This window comes from Mixophyes fleayi, chromosome 2, assembly GCF_038048845.1.
Source record: "Mixophyes fleayi isolate aMixFle1 chromosome 2, aMixFle1.hap1, whole genome shotgun sequence".
Lineage (NCBI taxonomy): Eukaryota > Metazoa > Chordata > Amphibia > Anura > Limnodynastidae > Mixophyes > Mixophyes fleayi.
In genome coordinates, this window is record NC_134403.1 from 228,236,639 (window position 1) to 228,259,895 (window position 23,257).

Consider the following 23,257-nt stretch of genomic DNA (forward strand, 5'->3'; position numbering starts at 1 on the left):
TTCAATCCTCTACTTTGCTGTTGCTAAAGACAATAGTGAAACTGACTTTGAATGTCCTTCTCTCTGTGCTTCTGTGCCCTCATGATTTTGCCGTTTTATCCTTGCCTGGACATCTTCATCTAAAAAACAGCAACAAAGTCCACATCATGATTTTATTCTCTTTTTGTACAAATATGTGTACAGGGGTGACACCATGCTGAGTAAATAATAAAGCACCAGTCAACTTTAATAGGTGATTTAGTCATGAAATTAATGGACATAATTCTATAGTAGAACATCACCACTGAATTTACTCTTAATAAAAACGGTTGCCTCATTTAACAACTTAATGAATAGTTTCAACATGGTCACTGAAGAAAAACTCACCACATGAATGCCCTTCAACATCATCCAGAAGATTGGCTGTGGAGGCTGCTGTCCCAAAACTGCAGTTTATGTTAAAGGATAAAACAGCTGGTGTGTGAGGATTCTTAGTATGAAATCAGAAGCTCAACCTATTTATTTTGCCTTGCGTTATTTTTCAGTATGAGCAAGGGCCATGGTGCCAGTGGTAGATGCAGTGTATTGTCCCTTCTCTGCCTCTCTCTCCAGCTGCTCTATAGGAATGTTCATTTGCTATTCTTGTGAAAATAGAGACATATTGTTAGGTTAATGTATTAAAGGTCAGTTCACAAATGATTATCTACAGGTTCAAACAAACAAAAATATGATTATAAATACACTAACTGTATAAAGTAATTCATAATTTATGTTTGTTCACTTTGTGATTTTTTGGTCAAAGTTGGGTTCAAAAAGGACATTTTAAAATATTTTTACTTTAATGCAATCCCATGCAAATAGATTCAAATCCCTGGAATTCGAATGCTGTTGGTCAATCCCAAATTAATTCTGTAACTGAGCCCCTGACCCAAACTCATTTTTTGAGATGCAGGGATTAGGGAGATAGGCATTGTTCTTAAAAGAGCTTATCTATAGAGCAGAGGCTGAAAGGAAATCCGGGTGGGGAGATTCACAGTAGGCATATTGTGTGGTATGGACGCTCTTACCACTTACCACTCTTACTGTCAGTCTGCTAATACCTAGGGCTAGATTTACTAAACTGCAGGTTTGAAAAAGTGGAGATGCTGCCTATAGCAACCAATCAGATTCTAGCTGTCATTTTGTAGAATGCACTAAATAAATGACAGCTAGAATCTGATTGCTTGCTATAGACAACATCTCCACTTTTCGAAACCCGCAGTTTAGTAAATATACCCCCTAGACTTGTTTTATTACCATGTTTATCTCCAATTGCAAAACACTATGGAATATGCTATATAAATAAATGTTAATTAACAGGGGCAGTACCTTGCATTCATCCATTCAAGACTTAAATCCAATATAAATACACAAATTTCACTGCATATTTTTCCACATACCACAACACAATCCGTCATCTTACGCAATATCTTCGTTACTCTACTGCTGCATCCCATTATTTGTTAGCCTGTATGCTGTGCAGTACACGCACTGAACTGAAGACCCTTTCTCATTCATGTCTACCCCTGACCATTACACTTGTTTGGGACCACTGCTGCTTGCACTCAATAGTGCTGTGTGGAGGGACCAAGTGCCCACAGTCAAGTCACAGTGTAATGTAAAAACTGGCACTATCCATTTGTTTGATAGCTATCAGGGCCCTTTGATGCAGCCAAAAAGATTTAATTTTATTCCTGTATGGTAACAGCATGTATTGATAATGGGAACACACATAAAAACACTATTTTTGCTGACTACAAGAGTCCTGGGTGGTAAAAGTATCAAGCTGTGATTTTCCGGCGGGTTTGAAAAGTGGAGATGTTACCTATAGCAATCAATCAGATTCTAGTTATCATTTATTAAGTACATTCTCCAAAATGATAGCTATAATCTGATTGGATGTTTGCTATAGGCAACATCTCCACTTTTCAAATCTGCCAGAAACTTTGACCATTGTACAAAAAAAAAGTATGCTTAAGCGTGTACAAAGTGTTCCTCTTTTGCCATTTAAAAGTTTGGAAGGTATGTTTTACATGAAGTTTAAGTGCATTACACAATGACAAAGGATACACTTGGTGTTTTAGCAAATGCTTTCTCCTGGATTTCCTCATCTTTGTTTTCTCTGAAAACGCTCTGGCAATCTCCAGCAATTTCTTTCTGGTTGCTGAAACAAAAAATTAACTCATGAGCAACAAATGACAAAAATTGCAACAGCCAGTAGAAGAGATATAATAGCCAACCCAAAATAATAGTGAAGATACAGGCTAAATTGTTATTTTACCTTATAATAAACTGAGAAAATGCAGTGTACATTGCTAACAATTATAGCAGTTTCAGATAGCACCTTGTAAAAAGCACAAAACATGTCTGAAATAACCAGTATTCTTATAACTGACTGTTGTAGATTGAATTTATTTATAAATTTCTTCCAGCGCGTGAGACCTGTCTTGCCAGCAAGCACCGGTTACATATTGTCATCTTTCGTAACCTGTTTTCCTTTGCTTCCCTGCTCTCTTGTCTCTCTTCAACATTGTCAATCCCTAACAAGGAACTAGTCTGTCTTGGGGGTATTAGTCTATACTCTAATACCCCCAACAGGTATTATTTTGTGGAATTCACTGTAAAGGAACTGTAAATAGATAACTACTAGTGTAGTCACTTAGATTCACCTGTACATGATGCATTTGTATTTGAGGAGACAGCTTAGGAACTGGTAGATGTAAATGAAATCTATTCTAACTGTTGTGAACTAATCTGAATGGTATGTAGGAGAAGCTTAACAGAGAAGTTAAGCAATCTGGCCACCATAAATTGGGAAGCTAGAGATTTTTATCAATTAAGAAATAGGGCAGAGCCCTCTGTCACTTTATCAATTGACAGAAGGCTTTCATATCAAAACTATGACTAATTTTTACTATATTTTCTTTGAAGTAGGTGGGAAAGTCCTATTACATTATAAAGGAAGTAAGAGCTGGAGGATGGGAACAGAGAATGGAGTTGAAAGTGTGGAAAAACTGAGAGCAGCATTCTTTTACATAGGCGAGAACATTCCCAAAGTCTTGAAAGTCATTTTTGTAGTGTATAACTACCTCTTTAGAATCTGATTTCTGCCAGCAATCATCCATTTATGAGTATTGTTGCAGTTTTTGTTTAGTGTGTTAGTGGACTGCATATTCGTGCGACATAGTGAAACATAGAAATGTACAATGCTGCATGAAATGTCGGTACTTTATATATTCATATTAATGTGCTGGTGTTGTTAACACCTTCCAGTGACTGCGTGTGTGGCCTGGCACTAGTACCCACAGGGGGCACAGCAGCATGTTGGAGACAATGTGAGCCAGAAACATAGTTGCCAATTCCGCTTATAACAAGCGGAATTGGGCTTGTTTTATTATTAAAAAAAATAAAATTCTGCTTGCCGCAGGTTGCAGGTTTTTGGGCTTTACAAGCTCAGCACTTTTTTGTTGTTTATGATTTTTTTGTTTATAAAAAAACTTTATTGCGGGGGCGTGGTCTGGACGCCATCTCGGGAGATTGGAATCCCTTAGAGCTCCGCTCTAACTCCCCAACTATAACAGCAAAAAGGGATTATACCCCGCAAAAAATATAAAAAAAAACGACACAGCCTGGAAGTTTCTGTGCGGTATATCGCGAGCTCGAGCTCTTTGCCAGACGGGCTGTCTCCCAGGGCCGCACCACCGCGGGATCTTTCCGGCCACGAAAGGGGGCTAATAAACAGAAAATCTCACCTCTCCTGAGCCCGTGAAGTCTCCGGACCCTCCGGCGGGAGGCCCGCGATATGCGGCCTGGTCGCACCCTGCATCCACGGCTGTGGGTTCCCTGGGAGGACCGAGTGGTGCGACTTCCGGTTTTCGGAAGCAGACTTCCGGCGCGAGGACAACGGAGGGGCATACTCTCAGCCTTAACCCACACCATACCAAATACAGAGCCCCATGGGAAAAGAGGCCCACCGCATCATAAAGCCTGCCAGCGCCCTGCAGTGAGCTCTCCCACTAAAAGAGGTAGGATACAGCCTGCCTCCACAGTTAAGAGGGTCCATACTACATTAGACATATTATGTACATTATGTATGAAACAGATTTCTCCTGCAGGCTCCCACATGGTGCCGGATAAGCTCGGTGATAGCAGACTCCACCGCTAAGATTCGCTGCAGATATCGGGGATCTCCTGTGTGATTCAGCTCTTAGGCTGCCCCTGAAATCCTGCGGATGTGTGGATGTTGAAGGCCCCCTGGCAACCCTTGCTATGCCAGCGCAAGCGCAACTTCAGCGCCTCCATACCTGACATGGCTGTCTAGACCTCAAATGGGGGGACAGGTCTAGTGACGACTTATCTATATGCTATAGCACTGCCGAAGAATGCTAGCTTGTGTAACCTGCCAAGGGCATTGGTGAAGGCCCAGATGGGCAAGGATAAGAGAGGGTCTACCAAGAAAGCTTCTAAACAACCTGCGGCTACACCCCAGCGCTCAAATCGACGTGCCTTTCTGAAATCTTCATCCGGAATAGAAGCAAGCGACATGGCGTCATCCACTAGCCATTCCCGGGCATCCACGCCTGATTCCCCAGTAGCCGTGTCTCAAGCCGCTGGGGCTTCTCCCGCCAAAGACCAGCTAGAACTATCCCAGATCATGGGCATGCTCCGGACCCTGCCAACCAAACAAGAGGTCCCTTCCAAGAAGGATTTCGAGATGTTAGAGACCAGGTGGAAGGAGGTGGTTCGCCACGAGGTGGCTACACTCCAAGCAGATCTGGCGCACATGGGTCATCGGTTGGTGGCTCTGGAGGAGAGTAAGGAGGCAGAAGAAAGCCGTTATACCACCCTCCAATCCACAGTTTCGGCCCAGGGAAAGGCCCTTCAGTGGCTACATTACAAGATGGATGATATGGACAATCGAGGTCGCAAAAATAACCTCAGGATAAGGGGCTTGCCTGAGCAAGTCCCCGTAGAATTTCTGGTGGACGCCCTCACGAACATATTCAACGAAATACTAAAAAAGCGGCTGGAGAATGTCATTACCTTTGATAGAGCACATAGGGCATTGCGTCCACGAGGGGCTCCCTCTGAGAGACCCAGAGATGTCATTTGCCGCTTGCATTATTTCACATAAAAAGACGAGATTTTGCGGAAGTTGAGACGCCTGGATGGCCTCCAATTTAATGGTCATGAAATTCAGGTCTTTCGGGACTTATCATGGCACACGCTCCAGCAAAGGCGGATGTTAAAGCCCCCTTACGGAAGAATTACGGAAGAATAATATTATGTATTGCTGGGGCTTCCCCTTCCAGCTGCAGGTGGTCCACGAAGGGAAATCGGCTGCTCTGGTGGATCCATTAGGCCTTTCGGATTTCTGCTCATCACTGAGTATCCTAAAGGTTACACTTCCAGAATGGCAAGAGTCCTTTTCACGCCTGACACTGATGGAGGCCCCTCAGGGAGCGGAAAGATTCCGAAAGGTGGGCAGGACAAGGAAGGGCCCTCAAAAGCGCCAAAGTCAGCCAAGTCAAGATGGCACCTGACCAACTAATAACAGTCTAACAGTCTCAAGAGTCTAAATGCTACAGGGAGATGCCCTAAGAAGACCTGAATCGCTTGCTGCCTTTTGTTTCTACACAATTGACACAGTAAAGATGCCTTGCAAACAAGCTATTTGTTCTCTATGTTCCCTTGTCTCTCCCTTCCACCATACCCCCCCTTCCTCCCTTTTCTCTCTTTTCCTATATCTGTTTCCACAGGTTGGAAGTGCTCCATCGGCAGGAGAGGGATCAGAAGGCCACAGAGAAGAACAGCTATATGTGGACTGTCTCCGAGCGTGCTCGGTTAAGTGTCCTGACACTTTCTGGGGCTTTTTTTTTTTTTTTTTTGGCTTCCTTAGTGCCTTCTTTGAGGGGAGGTGGGTGGAGGGGGAGGGGTCGCTCCAGGCAGAACGCCTTCAGAATATTTGCAAAGTTATGATTGTTCTGGTCCTTGCCTATGTTTTGACCACCTGTTTCAGTTTTAGATTCGTTAGGTTACATTTTTCCTCACTAATAAGCTTAAGTAGCAGTACAGAAGAACTGTTATACAAAGTTGTCACTGACATTGAACCCCCCCCAGTACTCCCCGACCCGCAAGAGTTTTTTTCCGAGGCTTGAGAGGTTTACGGCCTCTCATGTTTTCCCGGAGCGGGCTGATATTTCTGTTTAAAGTATTTAAATATTATTTTCAAATGTTATTGTCATATGCAATTTTGTTTACCATGTCCCTCTTTCCCAACCCCCTTTTCTCCTCTTCTCATTATATTCCACCGCCACATTTCTGGGCTCCACGGGCTTGTATCCCACAGAGCAGCTATCATGCCAATACACGTTCTATGTTCCACTTAGATGACAAGGGATAAACTTAAATATATGACTCTTAATGTTAAGGGTCTTAATATACCGGAGAAGAGATCTAGGCTTCTAAGGGATCTAATAGCAACAAAGGTAGATGTGGCTTTCCTGCAGGAGACACACTTTAAGCAGGGTGTTGAGCCTCGCCTCTGAAGCCAACATTATCCACACATTTTCACATGTAATAATACTGATAGCAAGACATTAGGTGTAGCCATCATTCTTTCCAGACGACTGCAGGTCAAAGATATAGCAATCCACAAACTGCAAACTGGTAGGGGTCTAGCCCTGACCTGCAAAATTTTTGACCAGTCCTTTACCCTGGTGACTCTGTATGCGCCTAATCACAATCAACCTGTTTTCCTAGAAGCCATTCTGGACAAGGTGGACCCACTGAGGGAAGGTATTCTTGTTCTAGGAGGGGACTTCAACTGGGTGCTTCATCCTGCCATAGATGCCTCATCAGGGATGACTAGATATTCCGGCAAACTTTACCGCAAGGTGAGACGCACCATGCATGGACACCAGCTGGTTGACACATGGAGGTTTAAACACCCCACGGAGAGAGATTACACTTTTTTCTCCCACCCACACAACATATATTCCCGACTGGACTACCTTTTCCTATCACACAATAACCTAGCCCTGGTAAGGGAAGCAACAATAGGCCAGGTCACTTGGTCGGATCATGCCCTGGTATATCTGTCCCTTTCATTACCCCAACCTGGCCACAAGCCATTCACGTGGCGGTTGAACGAGCTCCTGATCCAGTAGAACTATAGTAAATCCCAAATCGAGACAGCACTGGATGACTATATACTACTTAACGATACCCCTGACATATCAAAAATTTCATTATGGGAGGCCCATAAATGTGTTATTCGGGGAAAGATGATTCAGTTAGGCACATTCATGAAAAAACAAAAGATAGCTTACCGAGACCTACTCCTAGAAAAAATTAAATCCCTTGAAATGAGACAAAGTCTCTAGAGAGACAGAAACTCTCGCTGAGCTGGCGGAAGTGAGAAAGACCCTCAATAGGCTGATGTTGGGTTAGATACAGCTGGACTATCGTAAATGCCGAAATAAGTTTTATCAGTGGGGTGACAAGCCGGGAAAACTTTTGGCCCAAGCCCTGCGAACACAGAGAGCCCAGCTTTATATACCACACATTAATTCAGAGATCGGGAAGATATGCGTTACCTCCTCTGACATAGCTAAGATGTTCCACACATATTATTCTAATCTCTATAATCTCAACAGTAAGGTATCGCCGACAGAGTGCTCTGTTAAACTGGAACGCATAGCTAATTACCTAGAGAGGGTTCAGTTTCCCACGTTAGATATCGATACTATACAAATGTTGGAGGCACCTTTCACGTCTGAGGAACTAGAGGAAGCAATTAAAACGACACCCTCAGGGAAAAGTCCTGGGCCAGCCGGTTTCACAATATCTTACTACAAAACCTTCAAAGCCAAACTGATACCACTCATGCTTCAAGCCTTCAATGCGATTTCTGCCCAATCCCACTTTTCACATCATTCTTTGTCAGCCCACATTACAGTATTGCCTAAAATTATTATAATAATAATAATAATAAAGAGGGAAAAGACCCAGCGCTTTGTCCAAGCTATAGACCTATATCTCTGCTCAATGTGGACATTAAATTATACGCTAAACTTATAGCAAACAGAATGAAGTCACTTCTGCCTAAAATTATCCACTCAGATCAGGTAGGATTTGTCCCAGGGCGCGAGGCTAGTGACAATACCACTAAAATAATTGATTTGATCCAGCACGTCGCCTCTACCAGTAATTCAACCGCCGTACTATCCACAGATGCGGAAAAGGCGTTTGATAGAGTCGACTGGGATTTTATGCAGGGGACACTTAGGCATTTGGGTTTGGGGCCCGTGGGACTGGCAAGAATCCAAACATTGCACACACTCCCGACGGCCAGAGTTAGAGTTAATGGAGATCTATCTGAACCCGTTAAAATAGCCAACGGAACAAGGCAGGGCTGCCCCCTCTCTCCCTTGATTTTCATTTTATGTATGGAGGCACTCGCGCGGTCAATTAGAGCAAAATCCGGATGGGAGTGAGAATTTAAACTAGCACTCTTCGCGGATGACCTTCTTGCAATCCTCACAAACCCAATTGTCTCTATTCCGAACTTAGTTTGGAATTCCGTACTTTCGGAGAGCTATCCAATTTTAAAATGAACTTCTCAAAGTCAGTGGCCCTCAATATTTCCTCTCCACCTAACGTAATTGAAGGCTTGAAGTTGGCTTTCCCTTTTGCCTGGCACCCCACACATATTAAGTATTTGGGAGTGATCATAAATAAAGATAACTCAAAGATTTTTGCAGATAACTTCCTACCCATTACTGCAACTATACGTTCCAACTTAAGGGACTGGCTACAGAAGGACTTTTCCCTGATGGGTAGAGTTAATATTGTAAAAATGAACCTACTCCAGAGAGTTCTATATCTCCTTCACACACTACCAATCCATGTCCCCACTTCTTGGTTCAATGAGCTACATAAGGCCATTAGACATTTTGTTTGGAGGGGCAGGAAACCTCGTTTCAAGCATGACATACTATATAAGCGCAAATGTGACGGTGGTCTTCAGCTGCCACATTTTTCAACATATTATGACGCGGTTATGCTGAACAGGGTTCTTGACTGGACAAGAGGAGGAGGAGACAGACAATGGGTTTGGAGTGAGGAGTATGTATTAGACACAGCTATTGATCTTGTCCCATGGCAGTCTTCTCTTCCTAAGATTAAACACCCAACTATCTCCCCTACCCTGGCCAGATGGTCAAAGCTACGAACTACTCCAAACATTTCCACAAAACTCTCGGCACTTTTTGACAACCCAGATTTCCCACCGGGCCTCGCAAGACAGTCTTTCCAACATTGGATCCAAGTGGGGATAACCCGTGTCGGCCAGCTGGTGGGCAGGTCTGGAGTCATACCTTTTGCCGAGCTACAGGCAAAATGGGGCTTACCCGATGTGGAAATTTGGAGGCATATTCAATTGAGACACTTTGCAGGTTCTAGTGGAGTCCACGAGGAGGCAGGTAGGACATGCACGCAGTTTGAGACCCTATGCACGGCGGCTCAACGCCCCAGGCATACGTTATCATTTATATATAAGATCTTGATTGTACATCTATTCAAAGCGCTACCCAAATTCACCAGGGACTGGGAGCGGGAGTTAAACATGGACATACCTGAGTCAGAATGGGGAGTTATATTTCAGCGTACTCAAGCCAGCTCAATTAGTTTAAGAGTGGTTGAAACACACTACAAAATATTAACTAGGTGGTACTGGTGCCCAAGCCTCTTGGCAAAGATGTTCCCCGGGGTCCCAGATCTCTGCTGGAGATGTCAAGGAGCCTCAGGGCACCCCTTTACATATATGATGGGAATGCTCGGCAATCAGACCTTTTTGGGATGCGGTTATTCTCATCTCCAAATCAATTGTGGGAACTGATCTACCAAACTGCCCGAGATTTTGGCTACTCAACGATACTAACATGCCAGTCTCTCAATACAAAAAGTCCTCAGTAAAATTTCTCAATAGCGCTGCCAAGGCCGGATACCGGTTCACTGGAAATCACCGTTAGCTCCCACTATAAAAGAATGGTTTACACGAATAGACTTTTATATGGCAATGGATGAAAAAATCTATGCGGCACAGGATAAAAATAGAGCTTTCTACGCAATGTGGTCGGAATGGATCGAATTTAAAGACTCAGTGTTGTTTTCTCAGTGGAATGTATGAAACTCAACTTCCCCCACCCCCCCATGCCTTTCCTCCCAACCTTCCCTTCTATCCCCCCTACTTTCTTTTATTATTTTTATATAAGAAAGTTTAAGCAGTTATACGCCACTTTAGGTGAACATGCAATTGTTGATATGCATCGAAATACTTGAAGTACTATATTTATGTGTTAATACTGTTGCATACACTTGTATATGCTGTTTCACTTCAATAAAAAGAGATTACATAAAAAAAAAAAGCTTTATTGCTTTGTTCAGTGTTGGACGCTGCTGGCCTATTCTTAAGTGGACGTGACCGCAGCTGTTAGCGTGTGTGTGTTAGCAGAAGCTCTCAGCTGAAAGAAGCAGTAGAACTGGGAAGAGGTGAGAGAAGCCTGGGGATTTAAGAACATGTGAAATTCAGATCTCCATGTGTGGTTTAGTGGGGAACCTGTGCAGGAATGCATGGGGTGGGTATAGCTGAGGGCCCCAATAACCAGGGGGATGTAAAATGGAGAAAGGAGTCACTTGTGTCAGTACATATGTCTATAGTATGTATCTTGTACCGAATATTCTCTCTGTACACTGTATATTATATTTATATGTGCTCTATGTGCTCTGTCTGTATGTAGAATATTAGTATCACTCATACTTGCCAACTTTTCCTCGTTGGCTTCAGGGAGATCCCGAGGGAGGTGTGCATGCAGGGGGCGGGGCTTGATGAATCACATCATTTTGACCCCACCCCCTAAACGATTGTCACCATTTTGGCCAGTTACAATCTCTAGAGACTGAAATGTCTTTTACATTTCTGCCTCCATTACTGGTCATGTTGTCTTACCCGTCAGTCTTTGATTAAATCTTGGTCTCCATGAAAATGGCCATCTCCATAGGCATCAATACATGGACATGGGACACAATTTCTGAACTGTGTTATCATGCCACAGATGGTGAAGCCAACCACGTCTTGTACTGGCTCAGCATCAGGGAGAATACCAGACTCTTCAGGGAGTGAGGGAGATCACCCCTATTTCAGGGAGACTCCCTGACATTCAGGGAGGGTTGGCATGTATGGTATCACTGAGCCTTGCAGATGTAGGGCACAGTCGGGACCATTCCAGGATTTAAGATGCAACACTGTTTAAGGGTTAACATATTAATTGCCTAAGGATAAACTGCATGTCCTCTGACTGCATGAAAACCGAGTATTATTCTAATTACATTCACTTTTAATCTTGTATTTGTCCCTGACTGGTCACCATTCATAGTAGATGAATAAAGTAGTTAACTCTCATTCAATGCATTTTAATAGCAGTGAGAACACATTTGGTCAATGTTTTACTGTACCAGATGCTGTATGAAACATGGTATAGTATTTTATCCAATGTTCTATTGAGGAACAATCTTTATATGTATTTAATTAATAATGAACAATAAACGTTGTGGTTTTCAGTACATTAACACCCCTGTCCCCTGTAAATTGGGCTTTTTAAGATTGGTTTGGGCTTGTTTTTCACTTAGCGGTTGCTTGTTTTCCATTTCAGAGTTGGCAACCCTGGCCAGGAACCCAGCACTGAAGGGAGTAGGTCCTTGGACCCCCCTTATAATCTGTGGAGCTGGTACATTGACTGCTGCCACTAGGGGCCAAAGTACAACATCACAGACAGAATACTAGTGATATATGGCAGATTTCATGGATAAATTACCTCAGAAAGTGACAATATCATCATCATCATCATTAATATTCTAGAAATGTTTTTTAGATGTATGCAGCATGATGTAGATATAGAGTCGATGTGGGGAACAAAGGATAGTTGCGAGTCAAGGATTACACCTAGGCAGCGAGCTTGCGGGTGGGATTTATGGTCATGTTATCAACAGAAATAGAAATGACAGGCAGAAAGCTACTATTGTTGGGTGGGAAGATTATTAATTCTGTTTTTGAAATTTGAGCTTGAGTTGGCGAGAGGACATCCAAGATGAAATGGCAGAAAGACAGTCGGTAACACAAGACAACACAGATGTCGAGAAATCAGGAGAGGGTAGATATATTTGTGTATCATTCGCATAGAGATGATACTGAAATCCAAAACGAGCTTATTCGTTTTCCAAGAGAAGTGGTGTAGATAGAGAATGGCAGAGGACCTAGGACTGAGCCTTGCGGTACTCCAACTGATAAAGGAAATGGAATGGAGGTTGTTCCAGATAAATTAACACTGAAAGAGCGATTAGATAGGGGGGATCAGAACCAGGATAGGACAGTGTCTTAAAGACCTAGGGATTGTAGCGGCTGTATGAGGAGAGAGTAGTCAACAGGTTTGAATGCAGCAGAGAGATCCAGGAGAATTAGACGAGAGTAATCACCTTTAGTTTTAGCTGTGATGAGATCATTGACAACCTTGGGAAGTCTCTGTGGAGTGTTGAGAGCGAAAGCCTGATTGAAGAGGATCCAACTGGTTGTTTGCAGAAAGAAAACATGTGAGGCAAGTGTAGGCATTTCTCTCAAGAAGCTTGGAGGGGCACGGGAGCCGAGAGATGGGGCGGTAATTTGAGAGAGAGTTTGGTCAGAATTTTGCTTTTTTAGAATTGGAGTAATCACTGCATACTTAAATAGTGATGGAAAGACACCAGTAGAGAAAGATTAATTAAACTATGTAATCTGAGGTGGAATGAGCACACGTGACAAGGAGCTACCAATTTGTGAGAGTATGTGATCAAGAGCAGTGTCGGACTGGGGCATGAAGGGCCCACCGGGGGACTGCAACACTAGGGCCCCACCAGAGTGGGTGTGGCCAGCCATCATAGAGTCGAGACCAGACACTAGAGAGGGAGGGGTCAGCCCATGAAGGACAGCTAGCACTATAGTGTAGTATATAAAGAATGCAGTGTGTATATAAAGAGTACACAGTCTTGACCTGCCCCTTAGATTGGTCAGAACAGTCACCAAAAATAGGGATTGTCCCTTTAGACCAGGCTTGGCTAACCTGTGACACCCCAGGTGTTGTGATTCTACAAGCCCAAGCACGCTTTGCCAATATATAGCAGCCTATTGCTGGAACTTGTAGTTTCACAACACCTGGAGTACCACAGGTTAGCCAAGCCTGCACTAAATTCAGAACATTTGACAGACTGTCCTACCTGTTCTTGTCACTTTAACTACCTGTGGCTGTGGATTTTGTTTAGTTGCGGCTTGTCTGCATCCTGGAATGCTGGGGGCCCTATTTGGAAAAAATAATGGGTAAATTTAGACAATTCAAACCAGCCCAGGCGTTAAATCAATAAGACCCACAATTAATACTTAGGCCTTCCTCCAGTCCCAACATTTAAGTAATATTATTCCCATTACTAAACCTATTTCCCTCCCTCCAGAAAGCCCCTGCAATAAATTAATTGCATTTACGTATAATAAATATACCTATTTCCTGCAACCGTCACTGCCATTAAATAATTCATATTCACATTTAATAAATAGACTTCATGCTCCTCAAACTCAGCCCCACATTCAATTAATAGCCCCCAAACCACCCCATCTTAAATTAATAGTCCCCACTATAAAATTAAATTGCCCCACCTTCACCCTACAAACAAAATAGCACCCATTATTTAGCCACCACCTACCACACACATTCCCCTTCACCATGTGCCATGCTGCTTTGGCTCCCCTACACCCTGTGCCATGCTGCTCTGGCTCCCCTTCACCCTGTGCCATGCTGCTCTGGCTCCCCTTCACCCTGTGCCATGCTGCTCTGGCCCCTTTTCACTCTGCTGACATGCTCCCCCTTCACTCTGCTGCCATGCTCCCCCTTCACTCTGCTGCCATGCTATCCCCCCCCTTGCTTCCGTTCCTTCACTTACCTTTTCTATCGGCTTCTTTAATCTCTTCCTCCCGACTCCAATCAGCGTGATGACGTCACGCCCAACATTCAGTGCGTATGGAGCAGAGAGGAGTCGGGAAGCGCTGCGGTCACGTGGGTATATATATATTTATTTGTTAAAAAAAAATTCTGCTCCCCCCACCACGAAGAGGGGCCTACTGGGGGATGGCCCGGTCCCCCGGTGGCTCAGTCTGACCCTGATCAAGAGTACAAGAGGTAGATTAGGAATGATAGAAAGGAGAGGCAGCAAACATTGAAGGGGTTGAGAGATAATACCCCATGCAGAGAAAAAGTGAGAGATAATACCACCACAGAGGAGAGAGAGAGAGAGGAGAGAGAAATGAGGGTATGAGCTAAAAAGCCACCATTTTGGATGTGACTGCCCCATTGATATTCTTTCGATGTAGCCGTTGAGAACTGTACTGGAGGAGACAGGAGATGTATATAGGAAATGTACATATTTAGTTTACCATTGCAACCATTTAAGAATGTGCTGAAGTGAAGGAGGAGTGCAAATGAAGAGTTTATTTTGCAATATAGAGATTATTGAGACATCTGATTGCACTGCACCACAAAGTTACATCACCTGTATCCCAACATCTTCAAAGAGACTTTGTAATAAAATAACATGCATGTGCGGGGACCCTCTGGTCATCTACATCCATGCCAGGAGCTAGCCAGGGTTGAGAAGGAGGTGCACTGCCTAACCTGTGCACCTCAACATCGCACACAGTGACAGGGGTTACATTAATAATAGATATTAAGGCTTATTCATGAACTACAAAGAATAGTGACATGCTTCATTCCCCAATGCTTGGAACAGTCCACCTGAAAATATGCATAATGGTAAGAGTGAAATGTCACTTGAAAGTTCAATTACTAATACTTTAGGACCACCCTCTTTATTAAAGTTCAAGTTTTCAGAGTTTTTCTTAAGTTCAGAGATATTGGGACTGTATTTATTACATGTAATTTGTGTTTTGAAGGTTTTTATTGTATTGTTTGAAGTGCAATTGGAAGGTATAAAGTGCATACTAATAAAATTGTGAGACCCAATATCCTCCACCTCTCCATTCTTTTATCTCTTTTAAACTACAGTTTGATTTTCATGTGGGTGCAAGACTAGATGCAACCATGCATCTAATCAACATTCAGCAACAAACGCCCTAGATGTGCCTGTCAGACAGTGCCTCCGATCCACCTAAATAGAGAACTAGCAGGTAGCGTTATTAAAAAATGACATGGTTCCCCTGCCATTCTTTGGGAAGCACATAAAGTCTCCATATGCGGCACACTTATTGGCCTGTCCACTGCTTGTCGAAAGGCTAAGCTTACTAGCATCATGGAACTTGAATTGCAAATCGCATCTCTCATAACTTTACACGAGCATTTCCTGAAATGCAAGACTCACCTAAATGTAACTCAAACTGATCACCTTATTATTATCCTTTGTTAGGCGCCACAAGATTTCCGCAGCGCCGTACACCATACAAACAGTACACTATACAGGGTGAAACAGTACAAAACAATAAACAAAAATACCAGTACTTCAGAAACTCCAGGCAGGTTAAAGCAATAAACACGGAGCAGAAGAACAGGTAGGGAGACAGGAGGGAAGAGGGCCTTGCTCATGTGAGCTTACATCCTAAGGGAGGGAAAACAGAACAGGCACAAGGGGAGCCAAATGAGGCAAGGGAGAGAGCGAGTGGAGGAGATGAAAGGGTTATGCGGATGGTTGGTAGGCTTTAAGGAAGAGCCATGGGTTTTCAATGCACGTTTGAAGGAGCACAGAGTAGGAGAGAGGCGGATGGAACGAGGGAGGTCATTCCAGTGAAAGGGGGCCGCACGGGAAAAGTCTTGGATTCTGGAGTGGGAAGAGGTGATAAGAGTGGAGGAGAGGCGGCGATTATTGGCTGAGCACAGGGAGCGAGCAGGAGTGTGAATGGAGAGGAGGTTAGAGATATAGGGGGCAGTAGAGTGGGAGAGAACCTTGTAAGTGGTGGTGAGGAGTTTGAAAAGGATTCTGTAGGGGAAGGGAAACCAGTGTAAGGCGAGACAGAGAGGGGAGGCAGATGAGGAGCGGCGTGAGAGGAAGATGAGTCTAGCGGCCGCGTTGAGTACAGAGCGGAGGGGGGATAGATGGGAGTGGGAGAGGCTGGTGAGGAGGAGGTTGCAGTAATCCAGGCGGGAGATGATGAGTGCATGTATGATGGTCTTGGTGGCATCCTGAGAGAGAAAGGGACGGATGCGGATAAGGCCAATTACATCAACTTGTTTCCAAAAAGGCTGCCAAAAGTCTATGATGGCTTTACCAGAAATTCTATGAGAGGGGCGATTGAGCAGACAGACTCCTGGCCAAGAATCTACGAGATAAAAGCACCCGCAACCGCATCTCTTCTATCAAGACCCACTCAGGGAACCTTACTTATGAACCAAAATATATAGCTGACAATTTCAGATATTTTTACTCCTCTCTTTATAATCTCCCACCTAAAATTTCAGATCCCATATGATTACAATCTAAAATTAGAGACTTCTTATCCTCTATCACTCTGCCCACACTTACATCTGCACATTCTGATTACCGTAATGAGCCCTTCACGACCGACGAAATCGCCAGAACAATTAAAGACCTCAAAAATAGGTTGGCCCCCGGATAGCTTCATGGCCATGTTCTACGAAACTTTTGCCAACCTAAATTCGATCAGGCAAAAACTCGTGCAGACATCGTAATTATACCTAAGCCTGGCTGCGATCCACAACTCTGTGGAAATTACAGGCCCATTTCCCTACTGAGTGTAGACCTCAAATTGTTTGTGAAACTCCTCGTTAATCACCTGAACACTGTCATTACCTCACTGGTTCATCCTGACCAGGTTGGTTTTATCCCTGGTCGTGAGGCCTCGGATAATACTAGATATTGTACAGATGACACATTACCATCGGTTGTAATGTACATTTTGCTTAGCGTGTGCACTTTCAAAAGACTTCCAACTGCAGCATGTCATTTGTTACTCAGTGATGTTATGCTGTGGCATTTTGAGAATATTCTTTGTAAGGAGCATAATAAATAAACAGAATGATTTTATATTTTCATTACAAAGGGTTTAATTTATACTGGCTCCTATGTAACAATATGTCTATTGGCTGTTATAAACAAATAACTCCCAAGACCTCTAACAAACAATGGATCTTCTATGTTGCTGCAATTCTCTGCCACACAGCAGAAATTAGACTGTACTGGTTCACAGGGACATTGTTTGCGCCAACAGCAATATCATATGCTCATACCTCAACATGGCAATACATATTACAGGTGTATGTATGTAACATTATCAATAAAACACAAACATAATTGTGACAGGCTGGACCGCCTATCCACCGTTCCCTTACGTTATTCCAAATGTGCCCTCTAACCGCAGTACCGGGTTTCTTCTGGGTAACTGACGCTACTAGTGTACCCCATTACTGGTATACCTGGGCTTGTACCTCTGACCTCTTCCTTTGGAACATGGTTGCTGTGGCTGGATCCCCCTGGCCTATCACACTGGCCAGAGCTGTTGGGTAGCAGGCAGAGCGGTAGTACTGCCAAGTCCAAATCTCAAAACATCCAGGAACAGATTAGAGTTGGGTCTAATCTGTAGGTCACAGGGATAGACAAGTTTCTAAGCAGGTATTTGAAGCAAGTGATGTTTATTTGCTCTCCTTAGTTGAAGGTACCAGTGAGCAGGTCAGATCAAACAAGAAGAACAATTTCCAATACAAAACAGTGCTTTTTATGCAGTTTTGGACACAGCCTTGCAGGGTAAGCCAGCCCCTGAGGTCTGAGCTATTTGTAGTATCAGGATGCAATATGTATACCCAAACATCGGTTTACATGCAATACAAAGCTAACAATATTTACACTTATCAGTGATATCCTAAAATTTGCTGTGATTTCCTGCATCTTGTTTTAGACACAAGAAATCTAACAGCAAGTCTAATTAAACCTTCCTGTGCCTTAAGGTGCTGGACCCTCACACACCAAAAGGTCTAATTAACATGAGATTAACATGGGTCCTTTCTTCCGACAGTTGCAGAATAGACATTCTCAAAGAAAAGTTACAAAACCCCAAACAAGTAATTTCCCTACCAAAATTCACAAAAGACTTCCTCAACAAAGGCTTATTGCATCAGGTATATACCTCAGAAAAAATGCATTTTCTCTAGCAAAGTTAAAACAAAAAACGAATTTCCTCCCCTGGTCTCAGAAATAAAGATATTTCCTTTACCAAAATACACACAATATCAAAAATAATTACATTTGCAATTATATAAATAAGCGCCCTGCACCATGGTGGTTGGGGACCATTGTTTCCCTGTGGAGAGGGTGTCTAGGAGTCTAATACAAGGTATTAATATACAATAACCTTGTTGGCCAGATGAAAAGTCTGATAGCATTATATTTGCATAAGCTAATTTATTGACCCAGGCATCTTGTTCTGTCTTATCCCTGATTAAACACTCCACCTGGCGGCATTTAAGAACTTGTCTAATTTATATAACAAAGTAGCATATCATAACGTATGGCATAAAATAACATGTGTTAACAAACGCATAGGAACAACAAATGACAAACTGTAAAGCAGTGAGATGATGATAGCTCAGAGTATGCAGAAAAGGTGCAATGGAACGCAAGTGTCTTTATGCTTCAGACGCACAAGTCAAAAAATCATGCAGCGTGGTTTCACACATGGAGAAGGAAAATGCCACCAGAAATCTGGTATACATATCCACCAGGTAATGGAGGGTGAAGCATTCCAAGATGCTTGAAATGTCAAATGGGGAGAGTTATAAATAGTATGTCACACTGCAACCTTGGTCTATTAGCAATTAATACATTTACTTTGTTACAGTGTCAAGTCATGCAAGTGCTTATTCATTGTGATTCTGCCTATTATTAGGATTGGATGGCACCTGCATAAAAGTGAAGAGAAAGGTCTCCAATGTTACATTTTATATACATATTTACTTTAACTACAAGACCAGAGGTGATTTATACATGTATGGCCAGACCTATTTTCATTGATTTACTCTGCACCAGTTTCACCAAGAATTACTTTATCATTTCTAATTCTACCAAACAAATTCATATTTTTTTCTCCACAAACCTAGGGGGTAAATGTATCAAGCCGAGAGTTTTCCAGCGGGTTTGAAAAACCAATCAGATTCTTGCTATCATTTATTTAGTACATTCTACAAAATGATAGCTAGAATCTGATTAGTTGCTATAGGCAACATCTCCACTTTTCAAACCCGCCGGAAAACTCTCAGCTTGATACATTTACCCCCTAGTGTCTTGTTTTGTTAACATATTTAAATAGATAACGTTTTCCTTTTTGTAAGCCATAACGAATGGGTTAATCTTTAATCAGTTGAGTAGAGACAGAAACAAAAGTCAACACCCCCATAAGGTATATAATGTGACTCCTCCTTTCTTCATTATATTTGAGTAACTTCCCAAGCTGTCCCTGAAAAATAGATAAACAGATAACATGGAAGGAAGTATTTGGGCTGCCGCTGACTTCCTCAAATTATCAGTAAATAGGACTTGTCTATTTCCTCAGTTTCCATGGGAAACCTAAGGAATGTAATGCACCCAAGCAATAACACAGGGTGAATCAAGCCAGCACTAATCTACCCATGCATCTAAACTATTTTATCGATCAACTGCTTGAAGAAGAATTTTCATTTCGAAAACACAGAGTCAGCCGAAGCTACGACATCCATAATGTCTGGAAAAGCTATGAAGCAATGACGGTTTTGAAAAGATCATTTGCTGAAGCCTTGTGTGCCCAGAAGGCTGTTCCTGCCCTTGTAGAATGCACCCTCAGTTCTTGGCACCTCACGTCCATTCCTCTGATGCTTGCCCTTTCTGAATTCCTTTGTTCTCGAGAAATACTCTAGACCTGGTCAGATCAATTTCTGTGTAAGTAAACTTTAGTTATTTTTATAAATTGTCTTTGGACAAAGTCGGAAGTATTATTTCTTGATTAATAAGAAATGTGGAAAATAAGTAAGACAAGAAAGCCGGAGTTGTTCGTAGCACTACTTTAAATTGGTATACATAAATGGTCTATTGCACCATTAAATCTTAAGTTTTCCCACCCTTCCAGCAGATGTGATTGTCACTAAGAAAATACCTTGAGTGTGAGCCATTTAAGTGAAACTTCATTCAAGGGTTCAAACGGTTCTGATATTAAAGCCTCCAGTACAAGACTAAGATTCCAAGACACACCTTCAATGTAATAAGAGCCAGGTTTGAAAGAAATTCAGCAGCCGAGGAATACTGAACTTCATTCTATCTGAATTTGCATCAAAGTATAAATGTTTTCCAAATTCTGTAATACACTATGGAATAATGTCTCTTGCTTGCTTGTAGTAATACCTCATAAAATTTATTAGAAACACCTTTACTCTTAAGCAACAACCGCTCAATTCCCGCACCATCAAAGTGAGAATCTCCAGATTCCGGTGAACAATAGGTCCTCGATGCAGAAGATCTTGCTGAATTTGAAGGATGATCTAGGAGCATCTCCCATGCTACTGCAAACCATGGCCGGTAGGCCAGAATGAAAGAACTGCTATTACTTCTACTGCATTTCTCTTGATCAGTGTACGTGCAATAAGGGAAACAGGTGGGCACACAACTATCATCTGTTTGTCCGAGAAGATATTGAGATATAGCTGCTGCAATGGAGGCAGCAAACAATGTATTGCATATCTCACTGCCCTTGCTTCCAGAATGTTTTCATACAGTTTCCATTTTGAAGCCATGTACCTTCCACCATTTGTGTGTAGAGGAACACCCCAACCTTTGGAGCTTCAATATGTCATTAAAAGTTAATTTTGGTTCTGAGAAGGATACTTCCCTTTCCTTTAATTCTGGATCCTACCACCAGTGGAGAGACTGCCTGGTGCTCTGTGTGAGCCTTATAGGCTGATCAAGAGATTCTGATGAGTCCTTCATTTCACAAAAATACTTTTCTGGGTTCCAATCGAAATTCTATATTGTACACTTTGTTTATAATGTCCTGAACCCAGCAATCTTGGGTAGATTGCATCCAGGCTTCTGCATACTTCACAATCCTGCCACCAACAAAACCTACTGGAGGTTATGTTAGCCAGCAGTCATTATGAATTTCTCGGTCTTCTTCCTTCCTTTCCTCTACAGTAACGAAAGGTAGATCTGGATGTATTTGTATTCCGAGTCATGGTATCCAGTTTGTCACCAAACAGAAAACCACCATGAAAAGGAGGAGTTGTTAGGAAAATGTTTTCCTGTTGATCTGTCAACAGCCAAAGGATTCTCCTGGCCAAAACTGTTGAAGCTACACTTCAACATAAAGCATGATTGTAGCAATGTTTATTAGATCCATGTTCAGAATCAAATAGTAATGCCTTGCATGGGACAGATGATTTAGCTATCCCTAGCAAAGACCCAGGCCTGCCAACCTGATTTCACTGTAATTTCCATGTGATGCACTCCAGTGGTATTGCACTGGAGTGTGAAAAAGGCCCATCTATTCCTCAGGTTACCTGGGTATGGAAAATTTCACATTGTGACTACTATTTATTGAAAACATGTGAGACTGCCCTATTGAGGTACTGTGATGTCCCCAAAGGCTTTAATTACATATATTTGATTATTTAATTTAATAATGGGAGGACAAGGTTACTTTTTATATTCACAAGTAAAGCATAATAATCCCCTGCAGCATATGCTGACACACACAAGAATCTAAACTATGCACATTTTAAAATAAATACATGCTGATATATGCACATTGCATTAATCTAGCACAAATATTACAGAACATTCTGCAGGCAAGCATGCTATTATGTCATTTGTCTGCTCAAGCTATGAGCAAAATTAAGAAGCTTTGTCTGTCTAAAATTAACTGCTCTGCCCTTTTCCACTTCTTCTGGGCTGGCCACACTACCAATAATGTCACACAACATTCCCAAAGATATCATAGCTAACCCCCTGCCATTATTCTACAACAATGATTTTCTAGTGCATGACAAGCTCTGCTTAATCAATTAATAAAACTCTTTCAGAAGCTAGCTAGTCCTGTAACCTTGCAATCGTATCACACATTCATCTTTTGTCCACTAGACCATTCTTAGGTCGTCTTAACATGTTCTCCTATGTGATGATAAATGTTTACCAAATAGCCTCTAAAGTGTGTCTTCTTATTATGTGTGTAAATTTGCCACTACTTATGAATATAAATGTTTGAAACATATTTCTTCTTATTAGTTTTGTAATGTTATTTGAAAGTATATTTAACAGACAAAAGTATTCTGAGGTAAGAATCTGAGGTACTATATGGGGTACATACATGAATCACAAGTTGAAAAGCTGAGACACAAGACAAATATAAAGGTAAAATTAAAAAAGAAAACAGAATGTGACGTAAGCTAAATAGTTAATGTTTTTTGTGACCGGATGGACCACTTATGCCACCCTGTCTGTTGCTGCTGGGAACCGGCTGGGATTACTTTGCCACCGTTCCCTTTCGGTATCCCAAACACGCCCTCTCACCACAGTAGGAGGAGCTTACAAATGCTGCCACCACTGGACTCCTTTTCCGGCATCCAGTACCAGGTTTCTTCTGGGTAACTGACGCTGCAAGTGGACCCCGTTACTGGTGTACCTGGGCTGGTACTCCTGACCTCTTCCTATGAATCAGGTTTGCTGTGGATGGACTCCCCCTGGCCTATCACACTGGCCAGAGCTGCTGGGTAGCACTAGAGCGGTGGTACTGGATGCTGGGTCCAAACCTCAGAAACAGCTGGGAACGGATTAGATTTTGGGTCTAATCTGTAGGTCACAAGGATAGAGAAGTTACCAAGCAGGTCTTTGAAGCAAGTGATTTTTATTTGCTCACCCTGGTTAAAGGTACCGGGGAGCAGGGCAGATGGAACATGAACAATTTTCAATACAGGACAGTGCTTTTTATACAGAGTTGAACACAGCCTCACTGGGTAAGCCAGCCCACTGAGGTCTAAGCTATTTTTAGAATCAGGATGCAATTTGTTTACCCAAACATGGATTTACATGCAATGCAAAGCTAACAATATTTACTCTTATCTGTGATATTCTAAAACTTTGCTGTGATTTCCTGCATCTCGTTTTTAGACGCAGGAAA

General features: G+C 42.5%; 1 protein-coding gene across 3 annotated transcripts in view; it reads right to left on the reverse strand.

Annotated features, from left to right (window-relative positions):
* Positions 1-23,257, reverse strand: part of CUEDC1 (CUE domain containing 1) — a 143,233-nt gene that overhangs the window by 10,563 nt on the left and 109,413 nt on the right. For 2 of the 3 annotated variants that reach the window (XM_075195566.1, XM_075195565.1), the window contains exons 8-10: positions 2,089-2,182; positions 367-425; positions 47-119 (exon numbers count right to left, since the gene is read on the reverse strand). The exons of the other annotated variant lie outside the window; for it this stretch is intronic. In XM_075195566.1, coding sequence (XP_075051667.1) covers positions 47-119; positions 367-425; positions 2,089-2,182 — 226 coding nt within the window. The remainder of the gene's footprint in view (positions 1-46; positions 120-366; positions 426-2,088; positions 2,183-23,257) is intronic. 3 annotated transcript variants of the gene reach the window in all.